This window comes from Crocodylus porosus, unplaced genomic scaffold, assembly GCF_001723895.1.
Source record: "Crocodylus porosus isolate Cpor-Errol unplaced genomic scaffold, CroPor_comp1, whole genome shotgun sequence".
In the NCBI taxonomy this organism is placed as follows: domain Eukaryota; kingdom Metazoa; phylum Chordata; order Crocodylia; family Crocodylidae; genus Crocodylus; species Crocodylus porosus.
In genome coordinates, this window is record NW_017728918.1 from 47,238,488 (window position 1) to 47,255,831 (window position 17,344).

Genomic DNA, 17,344 nt, shown 5'->3' on the forward strand with positions numbered 1-17,344 from the left:
GTTATTAAATGAGAACAAGTCAGATGTGCAATATCTGTTGTGCTTGAATGAATAAAATGAGATATTAATACAGTGATGCAGTTACTAGTATAAATATTGTTAGAGTATTAATCTCGACTTAAGAAATACTCAAGAAATAACAAATTAGACATAACAAATACTCACAGAGTATACTTAATATCATAACAGGAGCATGGGCATGAGTATATAATTATTGAAATCAAATTTATTTTTGCATTATATATATTTATTAGTAGTAGTGCTGATAAATAGGAGCCCATTGAGCTTACTTATATAAGGGTAAATTTCAGGATCAGCCACAAATAATTAAAATTAGCATAGTTAGTTACCAGAAAGCTGTATATGGTAGTTTTCTGATACTATACTTTTTTTTTCCCATTCTGCTTCAAAACTCTGGGCTAAATTCATATTGGCAATTACCTGTTGGCTGTTATATAGCAGAAAAGTTTACAATTAATTTCAAAACATGGGCTACATTTTGCCACTATACTTTGAGTATTATGATTTATCGTATTGATGAGATTAGGTGACTTGCTTATTGTGTACAGATACTTACACATGTAAAAGAGATTGGATAGTTGGTTGAATTCCAGTGTTGGTGATATTGAATCTTCCAGACAAGATCCAATATCTGGAAATTGCAGATACGGTCCTTAGTTTTGTAATGATTCTTTTGCAATCTTTTCATAGAATCATAGAAAATTAGGCAACACACCTACCAATACAGCCCAGTATGCTGTTAGTCTTCTTGGCAACAAGGGCACACTGTTGGCTCATATTCAGCTTATTGTCCACTGTAACCCCCAGGTCCTTTTCTTCAGGGCTGCTGCCTTGCTAGTCAGCCCACAACCTGTACCAGTACATGGGATTATTCCATCCTAATTGCGGGACTTTGCACTTGTCTTTATTGAACCTCATGAGATTTCTTTTGGTCCAATCCTACAATTTTTCCAGGTCTCTGAATCCTAACCCTACCCTCCAGCCTGGCTTAGTGTCATCTGCAAACTTGTGAAGGGTGTACTCTATGCCATCTTCCAAGTAATTGATAAAGGTATTGAATAAAAACAGGACCCAGGACTACCCTCTGGGGCACTCCACTTGAAGCAACTGCCAAGTAGACATTGAGCCATTGACTATTAGCCTCTGAGTCCAATGATGCAGCCAGTTTCCTATCAACCTTATAGTCCATTCATGCAACCCATACTTCTTTAGCTTGCCTGCAAGAATGTTGTGGGAGACTGCATCAAAAGCCTTGCTAAAGTCAAGGTATACTACATCAACTGTTCTCCACATGCACAGAGCCCGTCATCTCATCATAAAAGGCAATCATGTTGGTCAAAAATGACTTGAGTTTAGTGAACCCAAGCTGACTGTTTCTAATCACCTCCTCCTCCAAACACTTAAAAATGGATTTCTGCAAGACCTGCACCATGATTTTTCCAGTGACTCAGGTGAGGCTTACAGGTTTGTATTTCTCTGGATCCCCCTTTTACCCTTTCCTAATATGGGCACTATATTTGCCCTCTCCTAATCACCATGAGTTTTCAGAGATGATATCCAATGGCTCTCCAGTCACATTGGCCAACTTCCTTAGCACCCTCAGGTTCATCCTGTCTGGCCCTAGGTATCTGTATGTGTCCAGCTTTTTTAAATTGGGCCATTGGGAGACTAGAATTGCCTTAAACATACTCCTAACACTTGCAGTTCTGCATTAAGGTAATGACTATAATCAACTGTTTTGCTTTGGAGCTTCCAGCTGTTACCTGGAAGCAGCAGAATCTTATATTCTTATACACAACTGGCCAGATGAAATTTTGCAGGTTTTTTGGGATCTTTTTATCCTTTGATTTCTTCTAAAGTACCGAAGACTGGCTGTAGTAGGGGACAAGACACTGGATTGAGTGACTAAATGCTCTGAGGTGGGCCAAAAAATCTTCTTTCTTAGATGCCCAGCTGCTAAGTCTTGTTCATCTACTCAGGGTCATGCTGACTACTAGATAGTGTGGAAGAGATGTATCTTCCTTTTATCTGATTGGCATGCAACAGTTTAGTTAAATCAAGGTGTTTTAGTCCACTGAGAACTGTGGCTCAAGAAGAGGGATATCCCTCTGAAACTTAATAGCCTTTAGCATACAGGAGATCAAACAAGATGAACAAATGATCTCTTATGGATTTAAACTTTTTGCAATCTGCAAGACTTCCTGCTGAAGTCATGGATAATGAAGTCATTGTATGATTAAAGGTGGCTACATATATAACTATAAGATGACAGGCTCCCTGGGTTGTGGGAGAGCAGTGCATGTGATATACCTTGACATTAGCAGAGCTTTTGACACTCTCTCTTACAAAATTCTCATTAACAGGCTAAGGAAATACAGACTAGATTAAAATACTGTAACATAGAAATTTTACTGGTTGTATCTTTGTGCTCAGTGGACACATCAACATGAGACATGTTACTGTGCATTAGCCTAGTTTACTGCACAGTTGTGGGTGTACATCTACACGTGTGTACCCTTACTGCATAGTAAAAATGGCTAGTCATGCCTAAATTTGATACCCGCAAAAGAAGGCGTGATTAATTAATACACAGTAACACACATGTAGACATGATCCAGCATTATGTTTAGTGCCTGGTCTGCCCTGCTACTAGGAGGCTGGCCTGAGCCCAGGCTCTGGGCTCCTGGATGGGAGCCTCTCCTGCCCTAGGGCTGAGCTGCCTTTGTGGCAGCCCCTAGCCACAGGCCATAAAAGCAAGCAGCCAGTTTGTGCCCTGGGACACACTTCATAGGAGCCTAAAGGAGCCTGTATACTCCTCAGAAGAACTGCATGCCCTTTGTATGCCCCTGGGGACACAGGCTTTCTCTGCCTGCCTTGTCTGGGAGCCAAAGATGCTGCTTGGCCACTGCAGGGCCACACAGCTGCCAGAGTAGCCTTGTTGGGCCAGGTGGGTTTTAGAAAGGGCTGCAGCCTACTGCACCCCCTAGCCAGCCCTGATAGCTGCCCGGGGCTGCTTGTTAGGGCTGTGCAAAATTTCACCATCTGTTTTGATACGACACTGTTTTGACTCATTTCGAGCTTGAAGCAGCAAACTCAAATTGAAACAAAGGGCTTTAAAACAGACTTAAAACAAAACAAGGCTAGTTGAAACATTTCAGAAGTTTCAAAACATTTTGAGTTTTGAAGCAGCCAGCAGCTGGGAGACAAGGGAGAACCAGGGATGTGCTCCTAGTGGCTCCACAGCCCCACGTGGCTCAGCCAGGAGTGCAGCCCTGGCTCTTTCCGCCTCCTACAGCCAGGCTGCGGGAAGCCGATCACAGCACAGGGGAAGGGAACTAAGTATAGGCTCAGCCCGATCTAGCACTGGGGATGGTAACTCAGACAATGCTAGGGCTGGGGAGGGAAACTGGGCGACCAGGCTCAGTTCCCTTCCTCAGCCCAATCATAGCACTGGGAAGGGGAACTGAGCTCACACTCAATTCCCTTCCCTTGCACTGTGATCGGCTTCCCACACCCTAGCCTCAAGAGGGTGGTGGAAGGACTCTGTTGGGCAGGGAGGGGGATCTGTTGGTTGAGGCGTCGGGTGCTCTGTGATGGGGAAGAGGGGTGTTGAGGGAGGAGTGATGGGGGTGGATGCTGTAAATGGAACAAAGCATTTTTGCTTCAACAGGTGCTTGGCATGAGAGTGGTGCTGGGGGTGGACAGGGGTGGCGGGGCAGGTAGGCTAGAGGGGGAAGCATCCATGAGGTCGAGTGCCAGAGTGGGTCATGGGACACACTACTTGTCATCCTAGTCATGTTGCACCAGGAACTGCCACCAGTCCTGACTGGCATGGCAGGTCCAGAGGCAGTGGGGCTGGAAGGCCAGGAGGATGATGGTGGCCCTGGCAATGGCCTCCTGGAGCCCCTTGTCAGTGTGATGGGCGGCAGCAGCTGCATGATGGTGGGGACTTTGGGAGGGTGTGCTGTGAGTAGGCAGGCAGTCGCTGCATGTGGGGGATCCAGTCAGAGCAAGATTGCCATAGGCCAGGTGATGGTGACTTCAGCAGGGCAGTAGGGTGACTGAGGTGGCCAGCAGGATTGGAGGATCCTGTCTCTTACTGCCAGGGCCAGGGACTGGGGCAGCCACAGCTCACGAACACAGAGAGGTCATGAACAAAGCTGCCAAGTGCTGCCTCTGTGTGTGCCACTAGCTGCCCAGAGATCACACAATGGGGCTGTGTTTTAAAGACAAACTGCCAGCTGCTGGTAGCTGGGACTAGAGGCTGGAGCTCCTCCCAGGCAGAGGCACATGGCAGGGTTGGAGAGACCTGGCACCAAATTTAGTGTCAGGGTCTTGCATATGTACTGATTACTAATTGGCTTAATGCACAGTAAATCTAGTCACACTTAGAGTTACACTAGGCACATGGAGACATGCCCAGTGAGTAGTAATGGCTCAATGGCTCAATATCTCTCTGGAGGGAAGTATCAAGTAGGACTCCCCAGGGGTCTCTCCTGGATCTGGTATTGTTCAACTTCTTCTTTAATAATTTAGATGATGACATCAAATGCATGCTTAACAAATTTGTGGATGATAACAGGATGGTTGGAGTTGCAGACAGTCTGGAGGGCAGAGCTAGGACACAGAATGACCTGACAGACTGGAAAAATGGTCCACAATCAATCAGATGAGATTCAGCAAGGACAAGTGAAAAGTCCTGTACTTGGCATGGAATAATGGCATGCACAAATACAGACTGGGGAATGATTGGCTAGGCTGAAGTGATGTGGAAAAGAATACTAGGATTATTGTAAACCATAAAGCTGAATATAAACCAACAGTGTGCAATTGCTTCATTCAGCACCGGTGAGGCTTCACCTAGAGTACTGTGCCCAAGTACCCTGCTGTACATCAAGAAGGATGTGAACAGATTGGAAAGAGTCCAGCACAGAGAAACAAAAATGATTAAGGGCCTGAAAAGCAAGATTTAAGAGGAAAAGCTAAAAAAAAAAGAAAAAAAAAAGGGGTAATTGAGTCTGGAGACTGAGGGGACATTTGGCTGGATTAGATGACCTCACGAGGTCCCTTCCACACCTATTTTCCTACAATAATAGAAAAATTGATTCCCAAAATTGATTTAGTTGTTGATTAGGAACAGTTTATATAGTTTGAATCTTCTGTGGTTAGTTCATATTTGTGAAAAACTCTATGGATGCTATACTTATTACTTTACTACTAATTAATATAGTAGTATTATGATTATGTTAATTAGAGTATTTTCATATTAATTAAATGTATATTTATGATTAACTTGATTCTTTAAATTTTACTTCTTGACCTAAAACATGTCTAGTAGTTCTAGCTTGGCATAACACCTATAATTTTGACAAGGATTTCATTCAGTTGCTGAGGACTACAATATGCAAAGGACTGCATAGAACAGTCTCAATGTAGCTATTTCAATAATTTTTGCTGTGACAATTAACTATGGTAGCTTCTGTAGCTAAAGATGTCCTAAGATATATTATTTCTAATTTTGGAGTACAACTGAAGTATCTGCCCACATATATGCCTGCTGGATTAATCTACTAATGTACTAAAGCAGGGTTTTTCAACCTTGTTTAGTAAGCGGTAACTACAGGCCAGTCAGCCTCACTTCTATCCTGGGGAAGGTCTTTGAAAAAATTATCAAGGGCCACATTTGTGAGAGCCCTGCAGGGGAAGTAATGTTGAGGCGAAACCAGCATGGGTTCATGCAAGGCCGATCCTGCCTGACTAACCTGGTCTCTTTCTATGACCAGGTAACAAAGAGCTTAGATGGGAAGGAGGAAGTCGATGTCATCTTCTTGGACTTCCAGAAGGCCTTCGACACAGTGTTTCACCCAATTCTGGTGGGCAAGCTGAGGGACTGAGGCATTGACGAATGCAAGGTCACATGGGTGGCAAACTGGCTCCAGGGACAAACCCAGAGGGTGGTGGTGGACAGGACGATGTCGACCTGGGAGGCTGTGGGCAGCAGACTCCCCCAGGGCTCGGTCCTTGGGCCGGTGCTGTTCAACATCTTCGTTAGCGACCTGGACGAGGGTGTGGAGAGTACCCTGTCCAAGTTCGCTGATGACACCAAGCTGTGGGGTAAAGTGAATACACCGGCAGGCAGGGACTGCATCCAGGCAGACCTGGATAAGTTAGAGAAGTGGTCAGATCTGAACAGGATGCGGTTCAACAAGGACAAGTGCAGGGTGCTGTACCTGGGAAGAGGGAACCAGCATTATGGTTATAGGTTAGAAGTTGACCCTCTCAGCAGCACAGAGGCAGAGAGGGATCTTGGAGTCGGGATTGACTCTGGGATGAATATGAGTCACCAGTGCGACGAAGGAATAGGCAGAGCCAACCGCACCCTGTCCTGCATCAACAGGGGCATCACTAACACATCCAGAGAGGTCTTGCTCCCCCTCTATGTGGCACTGGTCAGGCCGCAGCTAGAGTACTGTGTCCAGTTCTGGGCGCCGCACTTCAAGAAGGACGTGGAGAACCTGGAGAGGGTCCAGAGGAGGGCCACTCATATGGTTGAGGGCCTCCATGGCCAGCCCTATGAGGAGAGACTGAGGGACCTGAATCTCTTCAGTCTCCACAAGAGGAGACTGAGGGGGGATCTTGTGGCTGCCTACAACTTTATCAGGGGCCAGCAGCAGGGACTCGGGGAAAGTCTGTTCACCAGGGCCCCCCTTGGAGTCACCAGGAACAATGGCCACAAGCTGAGGGAGGATAGGTTTAGGTATTAGGAAGAACTACTTCATGGTAAGGGTGGCCAGAGCCTGGAATAGGCTTCCCAGAGAGGTGGTGCTCTCACCTTCCCTGGAGATCTTCAAGAGGAGACTGGACAGGCACCTGGCTGGGGTCTTATGACCCCTCCCACCCCCAGTGCTCCTTCCTGCCCATGGCAGGTGGTCGGACTAGATGATCTGTCTAGGTCCCTTGTGACTCACTGATTCTATGAAGTGTACCCATGGAGGCGGAGTGGGGTGGGGGTGGTGCATGGCCAGATGTGGAATGGTGGCAGTGCAGGATGGTGGGTAGCAGTGGCCACCACAGCCTACAATCTTCCCCCCGGCATCTGGCTGGCTGGGCAATGCCTGTGTGGCCTGCACAGGAGTGCTGCTGCCTTCACCCCACCCTGGCCCTGCTCCTGGGAGGTGGCAGTGCAGGGTGGTGGGTGGCAGTGCGCCGTCCCTGCCCACCCACCTGCACATAGCCCGTAGGGCCTTCTCAAGTACCCTGCTGTACTAAAGCATGCAGTTAAAGCATACATGAGAGGGTACATATTCAGATGTAACCAAGGACTTTTAACAATCTCTACTAGTTTTAGCAAAATACAAAAGACAATGCTTTATTCATCTTAAGTGCACTACAGCAGTTCTGCAGCTGAAGAGAATGTCGAGGGGTCTCTTTCTCAGTAAAATACTCAACTTGCAAACTTAGTAATTTTAGGCCCACAACCTTTAAGGAACACAACTTTGTACATGAATGTTTATTTCCTTAGTTGTTTCCTAGAAACTATGCTAATTCAATGAAAGATTTATTCTTTTCCCTTTAAACCTTCATTTGATGCTTCATAATGTTTTTTCACTGCTACTAGTGGTGTCCTCTGACTGGCCAGTTGAAAAATAGATTTCAACTTGATGAAATTCCGAGCTATATTTATAGGATATGTATTATGTCTCATGGAGGTTCATTCCAAATCCGCTGTGTCTTGTAATCAAATGGATAAATTTATCTTTTTTTTTAGCTATCCCAGTCATATAAAACCATACCATCACTGTATCATGAGGCTTATTTCCCTTATTTGAATATGAAGGACAATAAAAGTACCTAAGCCGATTTACACTTGTTCTGTGAGGACATAGAACAGACTTAAATCAGTTTGGGTAGTTTTATGGCCTTCATATTAAAATACTGATTCTGAATATTATTGAGAGAGTAACTAACAGCAAATCAGTTGCTTTCAGTAACTACTTCAGGCCTTCCCTATTTTGGAGACATTAAGACCCAACTCCACATGTACCTATTAGAAGTTTAGGCCTACGTGGTTGCTTGTTCTTAAAAATATGGGTCTTGCCTTTGTGGAACAATTCTACTTCAGCCAAAGAGGTGCACAGTTCTCCCATTTTTTATAATGGGCAGCTTCATACATGGGCAAACAGCAAAAGCAACAGACTGGAGGCCACCTACAGCCAACCTATAAGAAATGAGGTATGTGTGGTGTGTTCAAAAACCAGATTCAGAGCCGTTCATTATGTGGTTCTATTGTCTCTGATCCCAGCTGCCTAGAATGGAGGTGCTTACATGCACCAGGATGATGGAGGAGGAGGAAGAGGATTTTTCATTACAAAATCATGAAGTATAAACAGCTCTTAGAGTAGCAGACAGAATCCAGGACACCTCTTCTCCCAGAGAGTGTTCATCTCAATGTGGTATAGACTCAGACTCCATCTCCTTTTGGTCCCATACTCTCGTACTCCTTTCTCTCCAGTGGTCTGGTTTCAGAATGGGTGAAGGATGTCTTCAGCCCTGCCTATCTTATAGCCTAGTAGTTAGTGTACCCCCCTGGGTAATAGGAAGTGTGTGGTCAAATCCTTCCAGTCTGGGTGGAGCTTAGAACCCAGGTCCCTCTTTCTTTTTGTGACTTAGGTAAGGAAGACAGTGTTTAAGTTAAGTTAGAAATGTAGGCACGTGAAACTTTTTTCCTTGGATATGAAGAGGTTAGAATAGGCCTTAGATGCTTAATAGGTGGAGCAGGAGCTGGGTGTAAATAAGTTGAGGTAACCAATTAACTCTGAGGTAGGTATTTCGATTGAACCGTTTCAGGCCCCCTCTACATGTTACAGATATTGTGCAATTAATTGGTTAATTCTGCAATGACCTTAAGACCAGCTACACATACAAAGTAACTATCACATGATAAAAAGCTCCAACTAGCTATCAAGTTAAACCTCCAAAATGTGTACTAACTTTATAGTTGGTTGTTTTGGAGCTTTAATTTACACATGCAACAGGGTCTCCCCTGTGGTTGGGAGCCCTGTCAGCTGACAGGGCTCCCAGCTGCAGGGTTATACCTTGCCCAATGTGAAAACCCTGAGCCCTGGGAGTTGCAGCTTCTGTGGTTCCCAAGGCTGGGAGAGGTGTTGTGGGAAACTCCCAGCCCACATGGGACTGTCAGTCCACCTTCTCACCCTCAGTGGGACCAAGAGAGCCCACAACTTATAGAACTCCAGGTCTAGGCTGCACCTCACATGTAGCTGAGACCAAGAACCATGCAACTGACAGGGCTCTTGGACCCTGTTGTGCATGAGGCGCAGCCTGATTCGGGAGCCCTGTTAGTTGTGGGGCTCTCAGTGGCAGCTATGCATGAGGAAGTCAGCAACGGGGGCTTCTTGCTTCTTGCCAGTGTAGGGGGAGCCCAGGATTGGCCTCCCTTTGCTTTGGCAATATGGTCTGATTGGATCTAATATACAATCCCACAGTTGCACCTCTTGCCATGCAAGTGTAGCATAGCAGGAGGAACAAGCATGTGTATCACACATTAGATCCAATCATGCCTTACCTGTATGCACAGAGGGGGCCTCAGTTATTGAAATGGTTTCTAGTACTTAAGAAGTATACAAACTTTCTACAAGAGATATTTTTCTGCAATAACTAAAGAATCAATGTTTTTCCCCCACAACTGAAAAATGGTGCAATAATATAACAGTAACTCATTTTATGATCATGAATCATCTCAGACGATCAAACTGCATCATTCAGTTTAAGTAAACTCAAATCAAATTTACAAGATTGAAGAATATTTAAAGTTCTACATTTATTTTTAAATCTATGATAACCAGTCAGAAGGGTTTACCATCATCGTTATCATTATCATTATCTATTATTTGTTTCTGGTGGTGTCTATAATATGCTAAGAGCAGTAATAAAATAAGGACTTATCCACTGCCTTGAAGCCTTAACATTCTGAGAAACAAAGAAACAAAGAAACAAAGAAAGAAAAACAGAAAGAAAGTCAGTTGGATTTGTTTCCAAAATGAGGCTATGATGTGAAATTATTTTACAACTGCATTTTATGCTTTTGGCTTAATTTGGGTTATCTTCCATGCCAGCTCTGACAGTCTTTGTTACTGACTTTCCATAGTTTCATAGTTGTTTGGCAGGGATGGAAGGGACCTAAGTAGATCATATAGTCTGACCCCCTGCCCTGGGCAGGAAAGGATGCCTCCTCTGGACCCTCCTGATGCTGTCCACATCCCTCCTGAAGTGCGGTGCCCAGAATTGGACGCAGTACTCCAGCTGCAGCCTGACCAGTGTCACATAGAGGGGGAGGATCACCGCCTTGAACATGCTCGAGATGCATCTGTGGATGCATGACAAGGTGTGGCTGGCTTTCCTGACCGCGTCCCCACACTGTCGGCCCATGTTCATTCTGGCATCAAAGATGACTCCAAGATCCTTTTCTGCCTCTGTACTGACAAGAAGGGAGTTCCCCAGCCTGTAGGTATGCTGCTGGTTCTTCCTCCCCAGCTGCAGCACCTTGCACTTGTCAGTGTTAAATCCCATCCTAGTCTCATCCACCCACCCCTGTAACCTGTCTAGGTCCAATTGCAGCCTGTCCCTCTCCTCCAGCATACCCACTTCTCCCCACATTTTATTGTCATCTGTGAATTTGAACAAGGTGCTTTTCCCCCCTTGTCCAAGTCGCTGAGATGTTTTAATAGCTATTTAAGAATATGGAGAGTTTATGAAAAGCTGCTTGTTGTTAGAAATCAAGATTTGAAATTCATATTACAAAAAGAAAAAATGCAGTGGAAAACAGGTCTTAAAAAATTTCAAAAGCTTACCTCTGTGTTTGGGTGGCATAACTGTTATCATATGCCTCATAGCTTGGATCATCATATTCACCCCCATATCCATCATCATATCCCTAAGGAGGAAATATAATATGCCTTAATTTAGAAGACTGATAAATACAGAAGCTTATTAGGTTGCAAAAAGTAATTATGTATTAATATATTCATGCTAAATTTGCAAAGCACCATTTAAAATATTATGCAGCCTACTGACAAGAATTATGTGCATATATATGTTAACAATCATGCAGTATGATGTAACAGTGGAGAAATCAATTATTAATTTAAGAACTTAGTTTATCCATTGAAAAAAATAGAGCATAGTTTCAAACAATAGCACCTCAGTGTTATTCATTTGGAATACTGACAGATGCTAATGAAGAAAATTGTTTCTTCAGTAGTTCAATATACAAATGCTTTTGTAAATATCTATGGTGAGTAATAACCATTAAAATGAATAAATAGTAATTAAATAATATCAATCTTACATCCCTGTTAAGGATGTTGTTATTGAGTATAAAACCTTTTTGTTGAAAATCATTTTTATTTTTCAAGGGGAAAAAAGTTGTCTGGATTTGGCATAGAAGCCATAATTAACAACCTTCATAAATAAGTTTTACTATGAGTATATGTTGTATTATTGATCATTTCAGGCTTTTTTGCAGCAGTTACAACATGATTTTCTAGCATGAGTTCAATTAGCAAAGTGTATATGGTAAATAGAAAGAGGAAAATAAAAGATTCACAGTAGCAACTGCATAGTCACCCTTAGGAGATATACCATTAGGTGATGTTGGGGTTTGGAAACTTTCCAGAAAAAATAGTGCAACTCAAGATTGAATTAATGCCTTCTCTTTTCACCCTCAGGACACCAAATATCAAAAACCAATCAAAAACCAGTTGTAAGAGACTGTGGTACCCAGCTGCTTCATTTCCTTCTGCTAAATCGAGGAATGCTAGAACTCCAAGGTAGAGAGCAAGATAGGTTGGCATGCTAAACACTGTTTATTTATTTATTTTAGATGTATATAAGGTCCATGTAGAGAGGCAACACCTTCAAACAACCACATTTACTAGAAATTGATTTTTCTTGCTCCATTAAGATGGCCTCTTTATATTCTTTTACTTAATGGGATTCTAGTTAGTTGTATAACTTCCACCTGATGACAGGCTGCTAGACGTACAAAACTGTTCTCCTAAACTGAATTGTCACTCCAGATGCCAACTCCACAGAGTCATTTTTAGTAAAGGTGTGTACAGGATACTACGTAGCAGCTCTACAGGTTTCTGTAATGAAAACCCCTTTGGAAGTAAATCATAAGGGCCACATTATACTTAGCATAAGCATAAGCATAAGCATAAGCTCTTCCAGTCCAGTTAAACTAGAAATAGTCAGACATACATTTCGGTTTATATTTACTACATCTAATGGAAACCTTATGCCATTTACACTGATCTCCAGCATTTACAAAAAGATTAGGGGATGTCCTTGCTATTATTCACATAAATATAAAACTAACAACAACAGAAGAAGTTTCTTTCTGAGGTAGAGTCCAGTATTAACCCTTTCATGGCTGCTCTCTGCTTGCTAGCTAAGATAGAAGCCACCAGCCATTTTGCAACCCAGACTATCGAAAAAAACCACCTTGAGTCCGTAACACTAGAAAATCTGCCTCCCCCCCAGCATTCTTCCTTTGAAAAACAAGGTGCCTGTCTTCTTTGGGTATGTATGGTGTGCAAGTAAATACAGTGTTGCTGGATGCACATAAAGAGGCTAATCCTAGCAGTGAGCTCTTTTTTCCTGTTTTTGTAAGCTTTTCATAAGCTTCACTTATGAAAAATGCCTGAAGTTAAATATGTCTGTTCTTTCAGGACTGATTTATAGAAGTATCATATGAAGAGAAAAAGAACCAGGGAGTGGTTTTCCCAAGGCGGTGGTCTGACAACTACAGGAAGATAAAAATGGCATGAAATACATCACTGAAACCTGAAAGATCTTTTTCTCTATGTCTCTGGGAGTAGACAGATATCCATTAAGGGGAAGAAACTAGAGTGACTGGGGAGTGGATAATCTGTCATATCCTTACCTCCAAATATTTTTGGCTTTACAAGGGCACCTCATTCTGGAGTGCACTGACATTTTACAAGTTACCCACAGGTCAGTAGCACTAGGGGATCCACAAGTAGAAACATATAATGACATATAAGTCATTAAAAAACACAAATTGTTAGAGATGCTTAATACCTTTCAGAGAAGAAGCTCTTTGTTACTTTATATTTTGTTAATTGAACATTTTACCGAATTTATCCTGCACCATTAGTACTGGTACTCCTGGTAGGAAAGGAAGAGGCTTCAACATTTTTCCTTAGCAGTACCATGAGCATATCAAACCTGCCTTTCCTTCTCTACCTTCACTAGCTATTTAATATTGTGTCAAGATCAAGGTCTCTCATACTCCAAAGTATTCAGTTGCCTAAACCAAGCATATCTGAAATATTTTTGTACAGTTCCAGGATGAAGATTTTGGTTGACAATACTACATATCACTATGAACTTTTCATAATAAAAGTAAGGCTCATTTGTGTGAGAGATGAAATCCTCTCAGCTTCTGGCTTGCGACTGAAGAATGAACTCTGAAGGGTACATTAATGTACAAATTGTGGTGTTTCTGTTAGAGAAAGAAGATTGAAGCCTCTTCATCTTCTTTTCCAGGTACAACGTGCACTTCAATCTGCTTTCTCTAACAGAAACACCACAATATGTACATTAACATAGCTCTCCTGGCAGATAGGTTCCAATAACAAAAAATAAAGCTCTGTCAAAACAACACACTGTATCATACAGTGTGGATCCAGTAAGGGCATTGCATGTGGTGCACAGGGCTAGCTTGGCATGTATTGCATGTGGTGCTTGCACTAGATTTAGTGCACCCAGCTGCTCTGCAGATAGGTCTGGTGCACAGAAGTGGTCTGTGGTCCCAATCCAGCCTGCAGACTGGTTCTATGCTAGTCACCTGGCCCTTCAACTGGTCCTGTGCTACTCAACAAGGTAACCTAGGGGATAGTGACTACCTATTGATAGAGTTCACTATCCGGTGAAAAGTGAGGAAGAAAACTTGTAAGGCTGAAGTGTTAGACTTCAGGAAGGCCAACTTGAAAAAGCTCAGGAGATCAGTTAGGGAGGGACTGATGAAGTGGAAATGGAGCTTAGGCTGGCAGCAAAAGTTAAAGATAACAAAAAGTCATTCTTTAAATACATAGGAAGCAAAAAGAAAATGCAGGGTAACATAGGGCCCCTTCAAGATGGACTACGGCAACTGGTAACAGATAGGATGGCCAACGCAGATCTCCTAAATGATTTCTTTGCATCTGTGTTCCTGGACACAAATACAAATATGCATCCCAATGGGACTTTAGGTAAGCATGAGATAGATACAAACCCACCAACTGTTAGTGCTGACCTAATAAAGGGGCACCTGGAGCAGTTGTATGTATTTAAGTCAACAGGCTCTGATGATCTGCATCCTAGGGTACTTAGAGAATCAGCTGGAGTCATAGCAGAACCGCTTATGCAATGGTTTGAGCACTCATGGCACTCAGAACAGGTCCCTCAGGATTGGAAAAGGGCCTCTATGGTCCCCATTTTCAAGAAGGGGAGGAAGGAGGAACCAGGTAACTATAGGCTGGTTAGCCTCATCTCTATCCTTGGCAAGACCTTTGAGAAAATTGTTAAGGATCACATTTGTGGGGGGGCAGCAGATAAAATAATGCTAAGGGGCAACCAGCCAGGGTTCATAGCAGGCAGACCCTGCCTGAGTAACCTGGTTTCTTTTTATGACTGGGTCACAAAATGCTTGGATGATTGCACAGAGGTAGATGTTATTTACTTAGATTTTAAAAAAGGTCTTTGACACAGTGTCACACCCAATTCTTATAAATAAACAAAACAGTTGCAATGTCAATTATTACACAGTTCAGTGGGTGGAAAATTGGCTTATGGGACGCACTCAGAGAGTGGTGGTGGATGGGTCAGTTTCTACCCAGAGAAATGTGGACAGCGGAGTCCCCCAAGGACTGTGCTAGGACCAGTACTGTTCAATATCTTCATTAGTGACTTGGATGAGGAAGTAGAAAGCACCCTATCCAAGTCTGCAGATGACACCAAACTATGGGGGGAGATAAACAATTTAGAAGGCAGGGAGAGAATCCAGGCTGATTTGGACAAACTGAGGAAGCAGGCAGAACAGAATAGGATGCAGTTTAACAAAGATAAGTGCCACGTGTTGCACCTAGGGAGAAAGAATCATCAACACACCTATAGCCTGGGCGGTACCATTCTAAGCAGCACATCTGCAGAAAGGGATCTTGGAGTTGTAGTCAACTCCAAAATGAACATGAGTCACCAATGTGATGATGTAATAAGTAAAGCTAACCACACTCTTTATTACATAAGTAGGTGCATCACAAACAGGTCTGGGGCGGTGATACTTCCCCTCTATGCAGCCTTAGTCAGGCCGCAGCTGGACTACTGGGTCCAGTTTTGGGCACTGCACTTCAGGAGGGATGTAGATAACTTGGAAAGGGTTCAGAGGAGGACCACCCATCTGGTTAAAGACCTATAGAAAAAAGCCCTATGAGGACTGATTGAGGGACCTGAATCTCTTCAGCCTCTGCAAGAGAAGGCTAAGAGGTGATCTTGTGGCCATCAACAAACTCATCGTGGGGGGACAGCAGGAAATAAGGGATGCAATGTTTACCAGGGTGCCCATCAGGATAAGTAGAAACAATGGCCATAAACTGAAGGAGAACAAATTTAGATTGGACATCAGGAAAAAATTCTTTACAGTGAGGGTTGCTAAAATATGGAATATGCTTCCAAGGGAGATGGTGCTATTCCCTTCCTTACAGGTATTTAAATGGAGACTGGATAAACACCTGGGTGGGGTCATCTGAACCCAGCACTCTTTCCTGCCCAGGGCAGGGGGGTCTGATTCGATGATCTAATAGGTCCCTTCTGACCCTAAATTCTATGAAATCTATGAAGCTGGTCCTTGGGGCCCTATGAATATGAAACCACTGTACTACTGAAGTTGCTAAGATACTCTGCTTATGAGTTGATATAAAAGTCTACTTAACATACAACTGGTAGAGTAAAGGTATCTTGGTGCACTTGCCTACTGTATAAAAAAGAAAAGATAAGGAAACGTGTAAGTGATTTGGCACCATTTCCTAATGCTTGAGGTGGATAAATGTTCAACATCACTAAGGCAAAAATCACTTATTAATACTTGACACTGTTGTTAGTTCAAGTTAAAGATTTGGATAGCATCCCTAATGTCTCATAACATGTCAATATGATGCGAATGGTTCAAACTGGAAAGCTGGAAAATAGGAACAGAATATAAAGCAGAAAAGACCTTCCAAGGAGCATCTTTTGTTTACTACTATTCTCTGTAATCGAGGTCTTCATTTTAAGGGATATTTTTAGAAAGGAATGACATCCTCATGTTATGTATTTCCACTTTTTGGCACCATTTTCAAATAGTTAAGTACACTATATGAGAGTCAGATCCAAAAAAGTCTTAGGCACCTAAAATAGGACTGAGGAAGTCTTAAAGTTCTATGTCTAAAATTGACATGCAAGCCTTCACCTTTCATGCACCCTCACTTCATCCTCTCTTTGCCTAAACGCCAAATCCCCAGTTTGACCTTAAATTACTGAGGCACCTACAAGTGCTATCTTCTGTGCATGAAAAGAACTTCCCCTGGCTAAATGGGAAGGCACCTAGTTCCCATCTAACTCCACTAGAAGGAAGGTAGGAGGTGTAGCTAAGGGCATCTATAGACATGCTCTGGGAGTATGGGGGTGCACACTTTAATTAAAGTGCCTGGAGCGTCATGTGTATCAGCATCCCTGTGCTGGAAAATGGCAGCAGGAGCACTTTAACTAAAGCTCATTCAATGAGCTTTAGTTAAAGCACCTACACCACCCAGGCCCTCTCAGAGGTCGAGAGAGGCCCAGGCCATTTCCATTTTTTGAGGCTCCCTGTATATTAAAAAAATATTAATTCATAGTGCACTTCAGGTGGTGTGGCCTGGTAATGGGACACAAGTTTAAAGATGTATGATGAATGTCTTCTTCTTTCAACCACTCATCATGGTGTCCTGTGACCAATGAGATCCCCCAAGGCTCTGTTCTTGGACCCATATTATTGTTCAACATCTTCATTAATGATGTGGACATTGGAGTCAGAAGTGGATTGGCCAAGTTTGTTGATGACACCAAACTTTGGGGCAGAGCATCCATACCAGAAGACAGGTGGGTGATCCAAGCTGGCCTGGACAGGTTCAGCAAATGGGTAGACAAGAACCTGATGGTGTTTAACACCAAAAAATGCAAGGTTTTCTACCTTGGGAAGAAAAACCTGCAGCATCATTATAGGTTC

At 43.2% G+C, this 17,344-nt stretch overlaps 1 protein-coding gene across 1 annotated transcript in view; it reads right to left on the reverse strand.

Moving 5' to 3' along the window:
• The window catches only part of KHDRBS2 (KH RNA binding domain containing, signal transduction associated 2), a 739,858-nt gene that overhangs the window by 106,680 nt on the left and 615,834 nt on the right, over positions 1–17,344 (reverse strand). Inside the window, exon 7 of the mRNA XM_019537588.1 lies at positions 10,890–10,972. Within this exon, the coding sequence (XP_019393133.1) occupies positions 10,890–10,972 (83 nt within the window). The remainder of the gene's footprint in view (positions 1–10,889; positions 10,973–17,344) is intronic.